This window comes from Hevea brasiliensis, chromosome 18, assembly GCF_030052815.1.
Source record: "Hevea brasiliensis isolate MT/VB/25A 57/8 chromosome 18, ASM3005281v1, whole genome shotgun sequence".
Lineage (NCBI taxonomy): Eukaryota > Viridiplantae > Streptophyta > Magnoliopsida > Malpighiales > Euphorbiaceae > Hevea > Hevea brasiliensis.
In genome coordinates, this window is record NC_079510.1 from 4,417,409 (window position 1) to 4,435,203 (window position 17,795).

Below are 17,795 nucleotides of genomic sequence, written 5' to 3' on the forward strand. Positions count from 1 at the left end.
TTAGCCTAAAGAGGAGAAAGGACATAGAATTCAAGAGGAAGGAATTTTGTTCATATAGTTTAAGACACCCTTTATGGTATAGTAGTTAAAGTAGAAAATATATTGAGTTATGACCAGAGAAGATTGAGAATACTAACTAATGTATTTACTATGAGTAGTTTGTAGTGGGATCTTTTGGATATAATTGGGATGATGAGTGGTTAACTTTGAGTTTGTAATTTATTATTATTTATTTGATTATAGTGGAGGATGGCATACCCCTGGATGTAACTCTATATGCACAAAGTGAATCATGTAAATATTGATGTTCTGCGTGTTTACTTTATTTCTTTGCAGTTTACATGCTTTTGCAGTACACAACAAAAAATAGCAAAAACAGGGGAGGATTATAAGAAAGAAATGAGTCCCTGTTTCTTTCTTATTTATAAATATATGATCACACTTTTTTTCTCTCTCATTACTTGATCCAAGCTGTGTACTAACAATTGCAAGCATACAAGCAAAAAATTTTTTGGGTCAGCTGAAGGCAACAACCTTGCCTTATCAATTGTCTCACATGCAGGCGTGCCATCCCTTAACTTTGGGTTTCCAAAGGTTAATGATCCAGCTCCTGCTGTTGCTTTCAACGGTATCAGCACTACCTCCATTTTTACTCGTCCTCTGGATATTGCTCCTCATGAGCTCTAATTTGGAGCTAGCGATCCTCAAAATAGTTTATCTGAGAGCCCCTTCACTGCCAATCCACAAAAACCAAATGGTGGAGACATTTCAATGGATTCATCAAATTTTTAGCATTTCACCCAATGAGATCAAAAAGTTTACAAGTTTTCAGAAGTTTCAAACTGCAAATTAATCTTTTGCTTGCAATATAACGTGTGGGATGGTATGTTTTGTTTTGCCTATTTAGATTAGTGTACCACAAAAGTCTCTTAACTTAAAATTGTGACATAGAAATCCCTATAATTCAATTTAATATACAAATAGTTTTTATTATAAAATGTGCTTAATAATAATTTAAGTTGGATATATTATTTTGTTAATATAAGAAAGAATAAAAAAAACTATATATAACATCAATTATATATGATTTTTTATTTTAAATAAATAGAAAATAAATAAATAAAACTTTAAAATTTTAAACTAACTATAAAATTTTGAAAAAAAAAAAACCATAATTTATGATTTATTATGAATAATTTTATAAAAAGTAAAGTTGAGGAACGATTGTGATATATCTGTAGTAAATGAAATTTAGTCATAACTGGTAATAATACTTAAATTGAAATTCAGAGATTTTTATGATGCAAATTGATGTTGAGGGATGTCGCTGATATAATCACCTAAGTTGAGGGACAATTGATGAAATTAACCTTGAGGATTCAATCAAATTGGCTTGGTTAAAGCTAAAAGACTTATCTGTCAAGAAGATAAAAGAATTGAAGTATTTTACAGTATGCCTAATGATTATAAAGTTCTTGTTCTATTTTCTCAAAGAGTGATTCAATCATTTGATTAAATTGTGAATTTTTATTTTTAATGTTAGGGATGCTTTATCAATTTTAAATATCTTGACAAATAAAAAAGAAAGGTCTCATTATCTAACCTAATTTGGTTCAATAAGTTAAAAACATATAAAAAAAAATCTCATTATAAATTTTACATAATTAATTTGTAGATCACATTGAGGGTAAATTTGTAAATAAATTTGAAAACATAATAAGAAGGAATCACATATGCACATTCTCATTCCTATTCTCATGATTGAGGTAGTCTTGATTCCAATCCCACATGCCAAGAAACCAAAAGAAAAGAGGAAATGATTGAGTTATTCTTAATTCCAATTCCAAATACCAAGTAACCAAAAGAAAGAGGAAAAGAATTTGGAGAACTTTACGCCAATGGAAATCTTAATATTTAACTCAATCTTAATTCCAATCACAAATACCAAGTAACCAAAAGAAAGAGGAAAAGAATTTGCAGAACTTTACGCCAATGGAAATCTTAATATTTAACTCAATCTTAATTCCAATCCCAAATACCAAGTAACCAAAAGAAAGAGGAAATCTTAATATTTCTACCTCCTCACACTCTCTTCACTCTTAGACCACTTTCACTATTTCGACAATACAGGTTCTTAATATTTCTTATTCTTTGATCGTTTCATTTCAAGTCTGAAATATCATTCAATCATCTGTTTCTGCATTCTTAAAATGTAAATTCAGTTTCATATGCGTTCTCCCAGTAGAGACTATTTGTGAATTCATCATCTTGTACGTGTATCCAAAGTTTTAGTTTATCCATTTTCTATTAATCTGTTTGTTTCTTTGAATTGAATTCCACTGATTCTTGATCTTGTTTATAGTAAATTTTGGTTGAGGAATGCTGTAATTCGTTGCATGCACCCATTAGTGATTCTATTTTGTATATATCATTTGTTGATTCAAAGGTGGTAGTGGCGTGGTGGAAGTATTGTGTTCTAATTTAGACACTTTTTTTTATTGTTAATTTGTTAGTTTGGTTGAATCGAATTCTGCTGATTCTTATCCTGTTTATCATAAACTTGGGTTGAGGAATAGTGTAATTCCAATTCAATTTTTGGCATGCAGAAAGAAGAGGCCTGATTCTGTACAGAGTTGGCATTGGTATCTAAAATGGCTGGTCATGAAGAGAAGACTGTTACTTCTGATGCCAAAGCAGGGAATATGATTTTTGAGCCTATCCTGGAGGATGGAGTTTTTCGATTTGATTGCTCATATCCCAGTCTTTCATTCATCAATACTAAGGATAGGGACACACCAATCATCAGTCATCCAGTTCCCTCATATATCCCTACCTTTGAATGTGTTTTAGGAAAGCAGATTGTCAAACTTGAGGTTGGCCTTTCCCATATTTGTACCCTCTAGTTGTTAAATTTAAAATTTCATTCCTTTTTGTTGTTTCTAGTTGTATTTATTGGCTTATAGCATCTTTAATGCTAATTATGTTTTTTTTCCCCTGGTTTAGCTTCCCAATGGTACCTCCTTCTATGGAACTGGAGAAGTTAGTGGACCACTTGAGCGGACAGGGAAGAGAGTAAGTCATTTTAATTTGTTTGCCATTTCCACTCTGAAATCAGATCACACTCTTATAGAGTTCTCAAATGAACTCTAGTATTCAGAGATTCCCAGCACCATACACACGCCCAACAAATCCCTTTCTGTATTCATTAAAAAAAGTCTTCCAAATCCAAACCAAATTAGGAAGTTTATGGCATGATCCACCACATCTAAATATAAGCAGTTTCATTTTAAAAATGTAGGTTTTCACATGGAACACAGATTCATATGGTTATGGTCCTGAAACTATGCCCTTGTATCAATCACATCCTTGGGTGCTAGCTATTCTTCCAAATGGAGAGGCACTAGGAGTTCTTGCTGACACAACACAACGTTGTGAGGTAATGAGAATTATAGCAAAACTGTTTAAAGATCTTTAAGCTCATTCTTATATCTTTACCTAATTTACTGCCAACAATTTATCATAAGCAGATTGATTTGAGGAAGGAATCAATTATTCAATTCATTGCTTCAGCCTCATATCCTGTCATTACATTTGGTCCGTTTGCTTCTCCCACTGTTGTCCTGAAATCTTTATCTCATGCAATTGGTAATTTACTTGACCCTTTTAACTTTTTCTCTTTGAATCTAATTTGTACTCTTTTAATGACTTTTCTAGTGTGCACTTTATGCTGTGTTTATTATTAGATTTACGTTCATATTTCATCAGACATACAATATATAGATTATGGAATGAATTTAACCATTGAAAATTGACTAATGAATGTTGGGGGTTCTTATTTTGATGTTTAAGGAATGAATGTTAAGTGTGAAAGATATGCCTCTGTGTGTGTTTGCATCAGTTTGCACTATGCATTTATATTAGTTTGCAATCGTCACTAAACTAGAAAATCAATTGTAAACAAGATAGGTTATAGAGTCTGTAATAAAGGGATGGGAAATTAGGGGGCAAAAGAAAGAATGAAAGGAAGATAACTGCGAATATCTACCACCTTATCGTGTATGGCATCACCACTCCCTTGGTTTTCAACTGTCTTTGTTTGATAAATGTTATGTGTGACAAATAAGACCTCTTTGCTTATGGTTCTGCCCTTCCCTCTCTGATTGGCAATAAGACTTGTGATTTTAAATTTTTCTTTATGTGTGCGGTGTGGGAGAAGTTCGTAAAACTTCAAGGGATAGTTAATTGCAGGCCTGCAGTGACTTTAGTAGCTTGTAAAGCTTTGTGAGCAAACTTCAAGTGCAAAAAATACTATTTGTAGAGAACATTTGCTTTCCCTTGCTATTTCTCAAAGTTCTGTTTAGAATAAGGGAGTTTGTAAGCAAAACCTTGAAAGTACGATCGAATGGGGTCCTATGGGACCAGTAGCAACCATCAGCTTTGTAAGCAAGCTGTCTAAACTATGGCCAATGCATAATCTATCGGCCATTGTGTATCAGAATTTTAGCCTTTTGACACGATATTTTAGAATTGGGCTTTTGTAATCACAAGAAATGGCTTTTCAGCCATAGTAGTTTTTATCACAATGACAAAAGGGATGTGCACTGGTTGGATAGTTGAGGAAGTAAAGTAGAGGAAAGAGAAGAGAAGGGTGGGGGGGGAGGGGGAGGGGGGTGTGGGGGGGTGGTGTTGTGGTTTTGGGGTGTATGTGTTAGGTGGCATACCATAGAAGGGGCATATTGGTGGCTTAGGTAGTTATAGGTTAAGGTAGGGGTGGCCATGGTCCGGTTTTGAATCGAAATTGGTTTGGTCAAAATCGGACCAAAATCGTTCAAAACTGGAACTGATTTCGAATTGGACCAAAACTACGCTTCTGCGATTTGGTTCAAGTTCATATTTTTCAGGAATCGTGAACGGGCGGTTCCGAACCGGATTGAACTGACGGTTCCAAACCAGACCAAACTAGTGATTTAAATACAAAAGAATTCAATAAATACCTCACCCCATTCCTAATTCATTTATATAAATATTAAATTTTCTACACTCTCTTTAATTCTTAATATTCTCTCAATATTTCTCAAATTCTTTAAATAATTATTTTCTACACTCCTTTTAATTCCCAATATACTGTCAATTTCTCTACTTTATTATTTTATATGCTCATTGAAATTTCAATACTGTCTCAATTACTCTGTTATTATTTTATATCCTCAATAAAATTTTCAATACCCTCTATTTTTTTTTTCTCTTTTATAATTTTTTAATTATCAATTATTATATAATTTTTAGAAAAAGGGCAAGCAACATAACTGGAAATTTTGATTTTTCTAAATCCTAAAGCGATATATAGGCAATATTAAGTTCATGCACTTTTTTCTAATTTCTTCAAAAAAAATTAATTTCATCTCTAATTTTTTAATCAAGTTCAAGCCTTTTCTTAATAAATTTTTCTTACAGATAAATTATTTTTATTTTCTTTTTTCTTATTGTATTTTGATTAAAAGATTTCTAAAAAAAATTAAAATATTTTTACAAATATAAACTAAATTCTAAATTAGTAAAATTTTTCTCTAATTTTTTTCGTCTAAGTCGGCTTTAGACCACCCCTAACTGCTTCCAAATAGTCTTCCAAGCTGTCTTAAACCGTCATTTTTCAAACTGCCCTTCAAACCGTTTTAAATCAAGACTTGAACCAGAATTGGCGGTTCAGGAACCATCCTCCAGACCGTCCCATAACAATTTGATTTAAGTTCATGATTTCATTGGACCTGAACCGGCAATTCAGGAACTATAACTGGCAGTTCTTGAGCTGTGGCTACTCCTAGGTTGGGGTGTAAATGACTAGTCTAACTATTTATCTTCATTTAAAATTGTGTGAATGCCCATATCAATAAAACCAAACAAACTCTAGTCTACCCATTTACGCAATTGGTGATAGATTAAAAGTGGCAGTGGCTGCAGTTATTGATTGGCTTGTTTTTATTCATTTAATTCAATACCCATTAGTAGAGGTATGCTCACTATACCAAAATTATTATATTGAGAATAAAAATTTGTACTAAAAAAGCTATTTATTTATCTTTATATATTTTTAGAGACAAATAATCATTTGTCCAATTTACTGCTGTCCCTAAATATAATTAGAGACAGATATGGAGATAAATATATATTTAACACTAATTTAACCTTCATAACCTATAGAGACAAAAAATTTTCTCTCTTTCCATTTTAACAAACTATATTATTTACCCCTAAATCCATATTTAAAGACAAATTAAATTGACTTTAATTGTTTATTCTAAAATTTCTAAATTTACTTTTAGAATCAAATAAATTTGTCTCTAATAATATTTTCTAAAAATAAATAATCTTATCATTATATATAAATTTCTTCATGTCATTAATTATTAATATAAATGCATTTATTTTTCTTTAATAATATAATATTTATTTACTACTAAAATTTAAATGAAATTTATTTAAATTACTAAAATAATAAATATTACTTAATACAAATAAATATAATTTTAAAAAATAAACTATAACTATCAGAGCCCCGTATTTGGACTCCACTTTTTGCTTGAAATGTTAAGGGAGGAGGATCGCCTTTTATAGGAAAACCATCACCTTCCAAGTCCTTGAAAAAACCATATGGGACATCACTTTCTTTTTTTTATATATATAAATTATTATTTTTTTAATTTATAATTTGGAATTAAAATTTTCAGTTCATCATGTAAATGCTTTACTATAATAAAGAGTTAATAATATATTATATTATGTAATCAAATTTTATTATATTTATTATATTACTTATAATTTTTAAGTACAAATTTAATTAAAAATAATCATTTTAAAAAATAAATATATTAATACATGTATGACTAATAAATTCAAATCAACAAAATATTTGTAGTTTAATGGTAAAAGTGTTTTTATCAAATTTTTGAGCTTTTTCCTTAAGAAATTAATAACACTTGTTAGCTCTATGATTAATAACAATACATTGATTAAAAGCTTTAATTATATAGATTAAAAGAAAAATATAATTTCTTTATTTTATTATATACAAACATAATACAATATTAGTATATATGTATATGTATTTATATGTTTAATTTTTTAAAAATCACTTTTTTTATTTAACTATATATAATCTATACATACTTAACACACCTTATATAATTAATATATATATATATATATATATATATATATATATATATATATATATATATATTAGTTATTAAAATTTTTTTATTATGGACAAAAGGAATCTTTTTTAGTGACAAATTAAAAAAAAAAAACTTAGAACTTCTTATATAAATGTAGTTAATCCTAATGAATTAAAAACAAATAATATAACATTTAGAGTCTAATAAGTTTTGCCTCAAAAAATTAATTATTAGAAGCAAATAATTATACATTTAGAGACTAATAAGTTTTTGCCTCAAAAAATTAATTATTAGATACAAATAATATAACATTTAGAGAATAATAAGTTTTTGTATCAAAAAATGAGTCATTAGAAATAAATAATATAATATTTAAAGACTAAAAAAATTTTGTCTCAAATAATAGTTATTAGTAACATATATCTTATTTGTCTCTAAAAGAATATATATATATATATATTGCAATCTTAATTTCGTATAAATATATAATTATATTGAAAATATATAATACATTTAATAAAAATCATAGAAAAACATGTATAAAATCAGTTTTTGGTTGGGGACCCTCGAAAGCCATGCATAGCCCTATCCATTAGTACCCTTTTATAATGGATGAATAATTTTTGGTTCTTTCTCACTCTTTCCCTCTTCCTGTATTTCCTCTTTTAGCCTTAATTTCTATTTTTTTTTTCCTAAGAACCATAATGTGTAGTGGCCTTTTATTTAATCTGCCTTTAAATTTCTGTCCCAATTAACATGTGCGGGAAAATAAATTTGAGCAAAATTTTTCTTAGCACATATTTTTCCTCAACTTTTATTAGTTAAACTTAAATAAACATTGGTATTTGCAAATTTTTTCATAACATGACTACTAATAGACTAATAATTGGTAGAAATGGTGAAGAGGGGGAGTCAAAGGTTGAAATTTAGACAAAGATCATGGCATCTATATCTAATTTTAGAAAAAAAAAAAAAAAGAATTGCATGGTGAGTTTTGCTCAAAGTGTTAAACAATTACATTTGATAACTTGTGTAGTATTTAGGTAACTTCTAGTTGTTTCTTTTCTATTTTATTTTTTGAATATCTATCTAGTAGTGATTTATGCTTCATATCTATATTTAGGAACTGTTTTTATGCCTCCAAAGTGGGCATTAGGTTATCAACAATGCCGTTGGAGCTATGATTCTGATAAAAGAGTTCGTGAGGTATAGTATTGATGCATTATGTCAATATGTTGATCACTATGGGATCTCAAGCTAGATTGTTTTCATTTATTGATAACTATGGAAAGTCAAGTTTTACTATGGGCCTTTGATAGTTAGACATCATATATCCTTTCTTCTTGTTGTTGAGCCTTTTGCACTTGTAGATTGCCGAAACATTTAGGAAGAAGGGCATTCCTTGTGATGTCATATGGATGGACATTGACTACATGGATGGTTTTCGCTGTTTCACATTTGACCAGGCATGTTTCCCGTATATCCTTTGGATGGTAAATTCATCCCTAATTAAATTGAAATGTTAGGTTACTCTATGGCTAAATGCTTCTCTTTTTTTTTTTTTTTCCTTGAATAAGCTCAATGTGATTATTCTTTCCTTGCCTCATTGCTTCTTGCTACATATTCACTATTAGACAATGTTGAAATTTGCCACTTATGGATGATAACTATCCAATTTTAGAATCAAGAATGATATTTTTCCATGGAGCATATTTAGTGGCTTGCATTATCATAATCTTGGTAGTCATGCCCATGGACCTATTTGAGTTCCTACATGTACAAATACAAAACACAAATTCACATAGATATGTCATATACATATATGTTCAAAAGAAAGTTTATGATATTCCCATTTCCAGTAAAAAATGAATTCTTCTGCATTATTGGTGGCCCGAGGCTATCCACAGACTCCAAAATTGAATCCCACCTTTAACTTAATAATTCAAGTCTCAAGATGCAAATAAACCAAATGTGCATTATTCAAGTCTTTAAAGGTAATTGTTAAAAATGAAGAGGGAGAAGAAATAGAAAGAGAATGTGGGGAAGATGGGAGAAGAAATAGGTTATTTATGCTGTTACACATAAACTAAGAATGGTATGTTACCCATTTACAACACACAGGCAAATTTATAGGCATAAACATAGCACACATTCATGGGCCTAATTTACCTAATCACAGCTAAATAATTTCACTTATTCAATCATTCACAACTAGCATTCTAACACTTCCCCTCAATTCGGAGCATACATAATATATGCTCCTAGCTTATTACAAATGTAATCAATCCAAGTACCTTTAAGCGATTTGGTGAAAATGTTTGTTAATTGGTTGTTTGAATTGATGAAATTAGTAGCAATATATCTTGACTTGATCTTCCACCTGATGAAATGACAATCCACCTCTATGTGTTTTGTCCTTTCATGAAAAACTGGACTAGAAGTGATATGTAATGCTACTTGATTATCTCAAATCAACTTTGTATGTTTGATATCCCCATGTTTCAATTTTTAAAGAAGTTGTTCCAACCAATAATTCTGATTTTACACTTAACTAGCAACTGCATCTTGCTTCCTACTTTTCTAAAGTATTAAATTTCCTCTGAATAAGACACAATATCTTGAAGTAAACTGTTTGTCTAAAGGAGAACCAATCCATTTTGCATCTGAATATCCAATAAATTTTGAGTGACCCTTGTCTTTATCTAGACTGTGCAATTTTAATTTCCATAAAATATTGCAATTTACCCAAGTCTTTGATCTTAAAGTAATTGGAAAGGTGTTGTTTTAATTGAGTAATTTCATCACGATCACTACCTATGATAACAATATCATTGACCTAAACCACGAAATAGATGGTCTTACCATGATTAGTATGATGATAAAATACTAAATGATCAACTCCACTTTGAGTCATCCCAAATTGTTGGACAAAAGTACTAAACTGTCCAAACCATGCCCTTGGAGACCCTTTTTTTTTTGTTCTTAAAAGGATTAATGCAGTCTACATTCTAAGCCTAAGCAGCAATATTGCTCCATATAATCCTGTTCTACCAACTCCCCATTTAAGAAAGCATTTTTTATGTCAAGTTCACGAAATGGCCAATGATGAATAGTAGCCACTAAGATAAGTAGGTGAAAAAAAGGCAACGTTGGCCACTGGAAAAACTATCACTATAATCTTGCAAAAAAATTTGAGTGTGTCCTTTAGCAACAAGTCAAGCTTTTAGGTGATCAAATTTTCCATGATGATGAACCTTATTTGTATAAATCCAACAAAAACCAACAATAGACTTTCTATGAGGCAAGGGAATTAAATCCTAGTACTATTAGAATGAAGAGTAGTAATTTCCTCAACCATTGACTTGTGCCACCTAGGATGAGATAATGCTTCCCTAATGGTTTTTGGAACTTAGATAGAGTAAAATTTGGAACAAAAGCATAATAGGGTGAAGACCAAGGATAATAATTAAAGAGATTGTAAATGGGATAAGGATTATGATAAGTACAAATACCTTTATAAAGAGCAATGAGTAGAGTAGCTGCTTCTGCTAGAGGCATAACCAGTGTAAGTGATGATGTTAACATAAGAGATAAGTAACCTTGGGCATTTTGTGGACTTGTATCATCAAGAAAAACATCATTCATGTTAGTCTGAGGATTTGGATGAGGTAGTTGTAAATAGACCTGAAGAGGAGATGGGATAGCATTTGGAGTAGGAATAAGAGGAACTAGGAGAGCTTTAGAGATGAAGTTTTGGTTTACTGCTTAGTTGAGAAGTTCGAAGATGTTTTAAGAAGGTTACATCTACTGATATGAAATATACTTTTGTGGTTGGCTTATAAAATTTGTAACCTTTCTAAAGGTGAGAATATCCTGGAAAAATACATTTAACAGATTTTGGTTGAAACTTGTCTTTCCAGGAGCAAGATTATGAATAAGCAAGTACAACCAAACACACAAGGAGAAAGATGATATGGATTGTGATATGGAAACAAACAACAATGAACACCCTAATTCTATAAAACAGAAGAAGACATATGATTAATTAACAAGCAGTAAGAACATCCTCCCAAAAATGAAATGGAACATGATGATGTATGAGTAAAGTACAGGTTGTTTCAATAAGTTGCCAATCCTTATGTTTAGCTACTCTATTTTATTGAGGGGTACGAGCACAAGAAATTTGATAAATGATTCCTTAAGAAGATATGAAATATTGAGAAGGAAGAGAAAAATATTCTCACGTATTGTTAATACATAACACTAATGGAAACACCAAATTGAATATGTATCTTAGCTAGGGGTGCAAATGAATTGAGTCGAGCTAAGCTTTAAAGAGCTCAGGCTTAGTTCATTAAAATATTGTTTTGAGCAATTTGCCAGTAGCTTGGCTCATTTGCATCCCTAATTAGTTTAAGGTTTAGAGTTATGAAGTTCAAACTATATATTTTTTATTAGCTCTCACATAAAAAATAATTTAAATTTCATAAAATATTAAATTTAAATTACAAATAAATATATTCTATAAATACACTTTATATGTTGATTATATCATAGTTTTTTTTTTAAATATTATTTTAACAACATTCATAAATAAAATAATAAATATTTACAGTATAATGAAATACAACAATTAATATAAATGTTTTTGTAAATGAACCTATTTAACAAGCTTGCTCGTGAGCCTTAATGAGCTGAATATTTATAAGTTTGAACTAAGCTCATTTATTAAATGAACCTAAAAATCAATCTTGAGCTCGACTCATTTTCTAAACAAGCCAAACTGAGCCCGAGCAACTTGCGAACAGCTTGGTTTATTTACAACATTAATCTGAGCACAAAAATTTTAAAGATAGAAAATAATTTAGAATTATCTTTCATAAAAAATAAGCAAGTGCATTAAGAATAATCATCAATAAAGGTAACAAATAGTGAAATCCTATAGTTGAACTGACATAAATCGGACCCTATATGTCCAAATGAACAATGTCCAAAATGAATGCAACCCGGTTGTTAACTCGCTTGGGAAAAAGAAAAATGAGTTTGTTTTACAAGCTAACATGACTCACAATTTAAGGAAGATAAGGTAGAAAGAGTAGGAACTAGTTTCTGGAGTTTGGATATACTAGGATGACCCAAACGACTATGAAGAATATCAAGAGAAGTAAAAGGAAAAGCAATTGAAGATTTTCTATAATATAGTTATTTTGATTCATGTTGTATGCCAATCACCTTCCCCATAACTCGGTCCTGCATAATAATAGAATCAGTTATCAATATGACAAAATAATTAAGGTGTTAGGTTAATTTGCTAATGGACATTAAATTTTATGGACACTTAGAAGCAAATATTACTGAAGTTAAAGAAACAGAGGGGAAAGAACATGCCTCCCCTACTCCTTTAATCACAATTTTTGAACTATTGGCTAAAGTATCATTAGTTAATTAGGAAAAGATTTCTATTACAAGAGATCCATGGTGATAGTCAAGGATCTATTAGAAGCACCAAAATCAAGGATCCATAGTCCAGTGGATAAGGATCATTTTAGACAATCAAAGATATTACCAAATTAGGAAAATGAGAATAATTACTGGTTGGAAACTGATACTATAAGTATTGTTCATATTTGACTCTAGTCAAGGTGATAGAATTAGTTAATTAATGAGCAGGATGACATATGATTGTATTTATGGAGATTGCTTTGTCAATCACCTTTTGTTTTAATCAGGTAGGAATAATATATTGAATTTATAAGCGCAAGAAGTATAAAAGCAGTAGCAATAGAGTTGGTTGAGCCACAGTCCACATAAGGAGAAGCATGCCTTAAAAAAAATGAAAAGAAAAGAATGGTGGAGGGAGACTAAATTACCTCAAGAAAGACTTTGAAACGGCTGGGGTTTCACGATGCCTAGAGAAAGGAAGGAGGGCCAAAAGCTAAAAATCTTAGAAAATAGACTAAAATAGACTTTTGTAAGATGAGAGAAGACAAATCTGCAATAATCCAATATACCAAAATACTTTTGTTCTCTGAGACACCCAAAGTACCAAGGGATTTAGTTGAACGTTTGCAGCTGGAAGGAGTTGCACAATCAAAGTGAGGTGACTAGTGTTGATTGCAGTGGAAAAAGAATGGTTGACGACATCTCATTCGCATGCATGTGTATAAGAGTCCAGAACCTTGTGATGGTGCATTTAGTGAGGGGCTTTCCAAAGACAGAGCTGATTAGTGGCAGGTGGCGTAATTGGGGTAGGTGGTGAGGGCTAACAACTCTCAAACGCCCTTTGATTAAAAAATGTGACTCATTTCTTAAAAAATAAAATAAGGGAAGGGGAAAAATGGAGGACAGAAGACCAAAACCTACAAATCTCCTAACATTTAGATAATGAAATGATAGAAGTAATAGAAAGAGAATGTGGGGAAGAATTGCCTGATTATTCCTTCAAGCCTTTGGCTATATGTACTGTTACATAAAATAAGAATGGTATGTCACATATTTACAGAACATAGCCACATTTTTAGGCATAAACATAGCTCACACTCACAGCAATTCACTGAATCACAGCTTAATCCCAATACCCAAATACTCAATCAGAACTAGCATTCTAAAAGCAACCATCTTAGTGCAAGTATCTAAATAGTCTAGCCATGTTTAAACCACCATTCTTACAACTCTGCTTTATTGGGGCAACTAGTTTTATGGACATTTTGTGAACAATTAACGATTATATTTCCTCTGGATGCATTTACTATTGTGCTCTATAATTTTATTAATTTCTTGTCTTTTGCAAATTCGCTACGCATTAAGAATGATCTGAATCAAGGATATTGGCATAGATAGAAATGTATGTTCTGTGATAAACTTGCAATTGTCAATCTTGACATAGAAATTTTGTTATGAATTATTTCAGGAACGTTTTCCAGATCCACAATCTTTGGTGAAAGATCTCAATGATATGGGTTTTAAAGCAACTTGGATGCTTGACCCTGGTATCAAATGTGAAGAAGGTTATTTTGTGTATGATAGTGGTTCTGAAAGTGATGTTTGGGTTCAAAGAGCAGATGGAAGACCATTTATTGGTGTGTTTCAATTTGCATTCAGAAATTACTTATCTACTTGCCTCTCTCTTTCTCTCTTTCTCTCCCACCACCACAACCACAACACCACACCCCCCCCCCCCCTACCCCAACCCAACTAATAGCCCCCAAAAAAAAATGTTGAGTTATTACTCTTTTCCTATCCATTTTTAGGGGAGGTGTGGCCTGGGCCTTGTGTTTTCCCTGACTTCACACAATTAAAGGTTCGCTCTTGGTGGGCTAGTTTAGTTAAAGATTTCCTTCCTAATGGCGTTGATGGCATATGGAATGATATGAATGAGCCGGCTGTTTTTAAGGTGACTCGCATTGTTATTTTCTTAGTGCTTGCAATTTCTTCAATGCTACTTAGACTTATTATTTAACTTTACAGGTAGCAACAAAGACAATGCCTGAAAGCAATATTCATCAAGGAGATGATGAACTTGGGGGTTGTCAGGAGCACTCATATTATCACAATGTATTCATCCTTTCCTTTTTTCTTGTTTTCTTTTAATAAGAGAATGATTTCTACTAATGGAATTTAAAATAGTTCCATGTTGTGATTTCTTTTATTTGTATTTATTGTTGATAATCAAATAAAATTTTGAACTTAAAGTTCTTATTTTTAGGTATTTGGCATGCTGATGGCAAGATCAACATTTGAAGGCATGAAATTAGCCAATGAAAATAAGCGTCCCTTTGTTCTTACTAGGGCTGGATTTATTGGCAGTCAAAAGTATGCTGCAACATGGACAGGAGACAACATTTCAAATTGGGAGCATCTGCACATGTCCATCTCCATGGTTCTTCAATTGGTGAGTAATATATGAAGTTTGAGAAACTAGATTGTTGTAATTTAGGGCTAGAAGTCTTAGGAAAATATGGAAAATTGAATATACGAGAGGTCTATAGTTTATGAATGACTTGTATGAATATCATTAACAAAGTTTGCCTGATCAAAATGATGAAGATTACGCACCTTGCATCCTCTTTTCTCTGGATCATTGGATTTTTGGCCTAGCAATCTTAGTTTTATGCATAATTGAACCATGGATTGATTTGAATTGCTTTAGGAGGAAAAGGCTATCAAATGTGCAACAATGAAAAAATAGTTGGAACAAATGGCTTTCGTAAAGTTTTTGCATATGTTGAACCAAGGACATGATTGTATTAGGGCTTTGATTTTAAACGTTGTAAAACTTCACTTGTACAGACCTTTACTTGTCCTTTATGTGTTTCTATTATTGTATCAAATAATGGCTACTAATGAATTTTGAATGCCCCATTAAGACCTTGATGCCCTAAATGGTACTTAGAAAAAAGTTGCATGGTTAACTATTTTCTATGCAAATGATGTTGTGATTATAAGATATGATATTGAAGGTATTCAAGCACTATATAGATGTTAAGGCCCCTGATTAGGGATCACGTTACAGGTCTATGGATAGAATTTGTAGGTTGTTTTGAAGTTTATAAGGGGAGTGTAACAGGGTTTTTCTTCTTACCACCTATGATTGCTAACTTATGGGCTTGTCAGAGAGCACGCGAAAATCTCTTAAGTTGAAAGTGTATTCTAATCAGTTTGGTATTCTAGGAATGTATATGTGTATAGATGATTAGTGTTCAATCAATATAACAACTACATATCTATTTTCTCAGTCTTTGTTTATTTTGATTGTCTTTTCACCCTAAATAGCAAATCTATTTTGTTGAATTTTATTCTTTTGTCGAACTCATTTTCCTTATCATAATCCCCCTTGTCTTCCATTCTTCCTTCTTTTCTTGAATTGTTCATTGATTCTTTGTATTTTTCAAAGCATAGTTTGATTTGGAAGGAAGTAGAAAATAATTGTCTTTTTATCTAGAGGAAAATAAATTACTTCAATAATAGAAATACCTTATGGGTTCATCACTTGCAACATAATTATTTTCTCTAATTTTGGTTTTACTTTTTGAATAGGGACTCAGTGGTCAACCATTTTCAGGACCTGATATTGGCGGATTTATTGGAAATGCAACGCCTAAGCTTTTTGGAAGGTGGATGGGTGTTGGTGCAATGTTTCCTTTTTGTCGTGGGCATTCTGAAAAAGACTCTTTTGACCATGAGCCATGGTCTTTTGGAGATGAGGTTTGTCCTCTGCACTAGCAATTTGATAGTAACTATCTTTAGATTTCCTACTACTGATATGTATATAGATATTCCATTTAATTAGGCAAAGCCCAAAGTTGATTTAATGCTATGGTAGATTTGTTTAGACCTAAACCTGAGATAACTATGTAAAATATTTCTTTTTCATAAGTATCATAGCTTATATCATGTTGCTTTAATATCATGTTTGCACTTATCTTATCTCTTTCTAAATTTTCTATATTGCCTTTCAAGTTTATCTTAATTATCCTATTATGCTGGCAACTATGTTATGAACTGGCAACTATCTTATGAACTTACTTCAGTTCCAACTTCCAATAGTGTGAAGAAGTTTGTCGTCGGGCATTGAAGAGACGTTATCGCCTTATACCACACTTATATACTCTATTTTATGATGCTCATATAATGGGTACACCAGTGATGACTCCTACCTTCTTCGCTGGTATGTGCTTGTGCCCTTGAATAATCCAATTTCATTTGAATGAGTTTGGAAAAAATATGTTCTTTTTAGTGCTTAATGTATGCAAATTGCTTTTGTAGATCCAACAAATCCTAGCTTAAGGACCATTGAAAATTCCTTCCTTTTGGGTCCACTTCTGGTTTATGCAAGGTTTTGCTCTCTTTATTTTCAGATAAATCACTAGGTTATGACACAAACGTATATGTGCTTTGTTGACTTTATATCAATGCACACAATATGGGTTGGTTTATAAGTTTTTCTTTGAACTAATACTTATTGCTATGTTACATAAGGACCATTGTGTGGTATAATGATAAGAGCTTAAGTTTTCAATGGAATGTTTACAATTATAAGGACTGATAGTGATTCATGTAAGGAGTGTTGTTGCGTTACACGTATAAGAGAAGGGGAGAAGGCTGATAAGTAGCTTATTCTAAATTAATTATAGTAGGCACATTTGCCGTAGTTATTTATGATTTGTTATATAACAAACTATAATATATACATATTCAATTGTAAAGTGGGAATTCATTGATTGATAGACTGAGAATTCAACACTATTCTTCTCCTTCTCCTCCTCCTTTTCCTACTCACATTTCCCTTAACTCCTTAGGACTAGTTTTCCATTCCTAAGATGTTTCCAAAATTGCCTTCTGGGGTCTTACTTGCCATTCCAATAATTGTAACCACCTCATTTTTTTTTCCCCAGTCTTCCCATCACATGTTAGGGCTGTAAGTAATAAGAGCTGGAAAAATATTTTTAACTACTGGAAACTCATACTTTATTAAGTACCAAAACCACCAATTTATACAGCATAATGTTGAAAATAAAATGCAGAAAAATCTCCTACATATCAGCCTAATCTCAACTAATATTTGACTGGTTTATTTTCCTAAAGAATAGCAAAACATAAACTGAATTTGTTGACAGATTCAAA

General features: G+C 31.4%; 1 protein-coding gene across 1 annotated transcript in view; it reads left to right on the forward strand.

Annotated features, from left to right (window-relative positions):
* Window positions 1-2,030: 2,030 nt before the first annotated feature.
* LOC110664062 (uncharacterized) overlaps window positions 2,031-17,795 on the forward strand; it is a 42,025-nt gene continuing 26,260 nt past the window's right edge. The window contains exons 1-14 of the mRNA XM_058141105.1: window positions 2,031-2,130; window positions 2,607-2,873; window positions 3,004-3,072; window positions 3,299-3,436; window positions 3,528-3,645; window positions 8,296-8,378; window positions 8,543-8,638; window positions 14,083-14,251; window positions 14,423-14,565; window positions 14,640-14,726; window positions 14,878-15,063; window positions 16,209-16,376; window positions 16,719-16,839; window positions 16,938-17,007. Of these exons, the coding sequence (XP_057997088.1) occupies window positions 2,652-2,873; window positions 3,004-3,072; window positions 3,299-3,436; window positions 3,528-3,645; window positions 8,296-8,378; window positions 8,543-8,638; window positions 14,083-14,251; window positions 14,423-14,565; window positions 14,640-14,726; window positions 14,878-15,063; window positions 16,209-16,376; window positions 16,719-16,839; window positions 16,938-17,007 (1,670 nt within the window). The 5' untranslated portion in view covers window positions 2,031-2,130; window positions 2,607-2,651. The remainder of the gene's footprint in view (window positions 2,131-2,606; window positions 2,874-3,003; window positions 3,073-3,298; window positions 3,437-3,527; window positions 3,646-8,295; window positions 8,379-8,542; window positions 8,639-14,082; window positions 14,252-14,422; window positions 14,566-14,639; window positions 14,727-14,877; window positions 15,064-16,208; window positions 16,377-16,718; window positions 16,840-16,937; window positions 17,008-17,795) is intronic.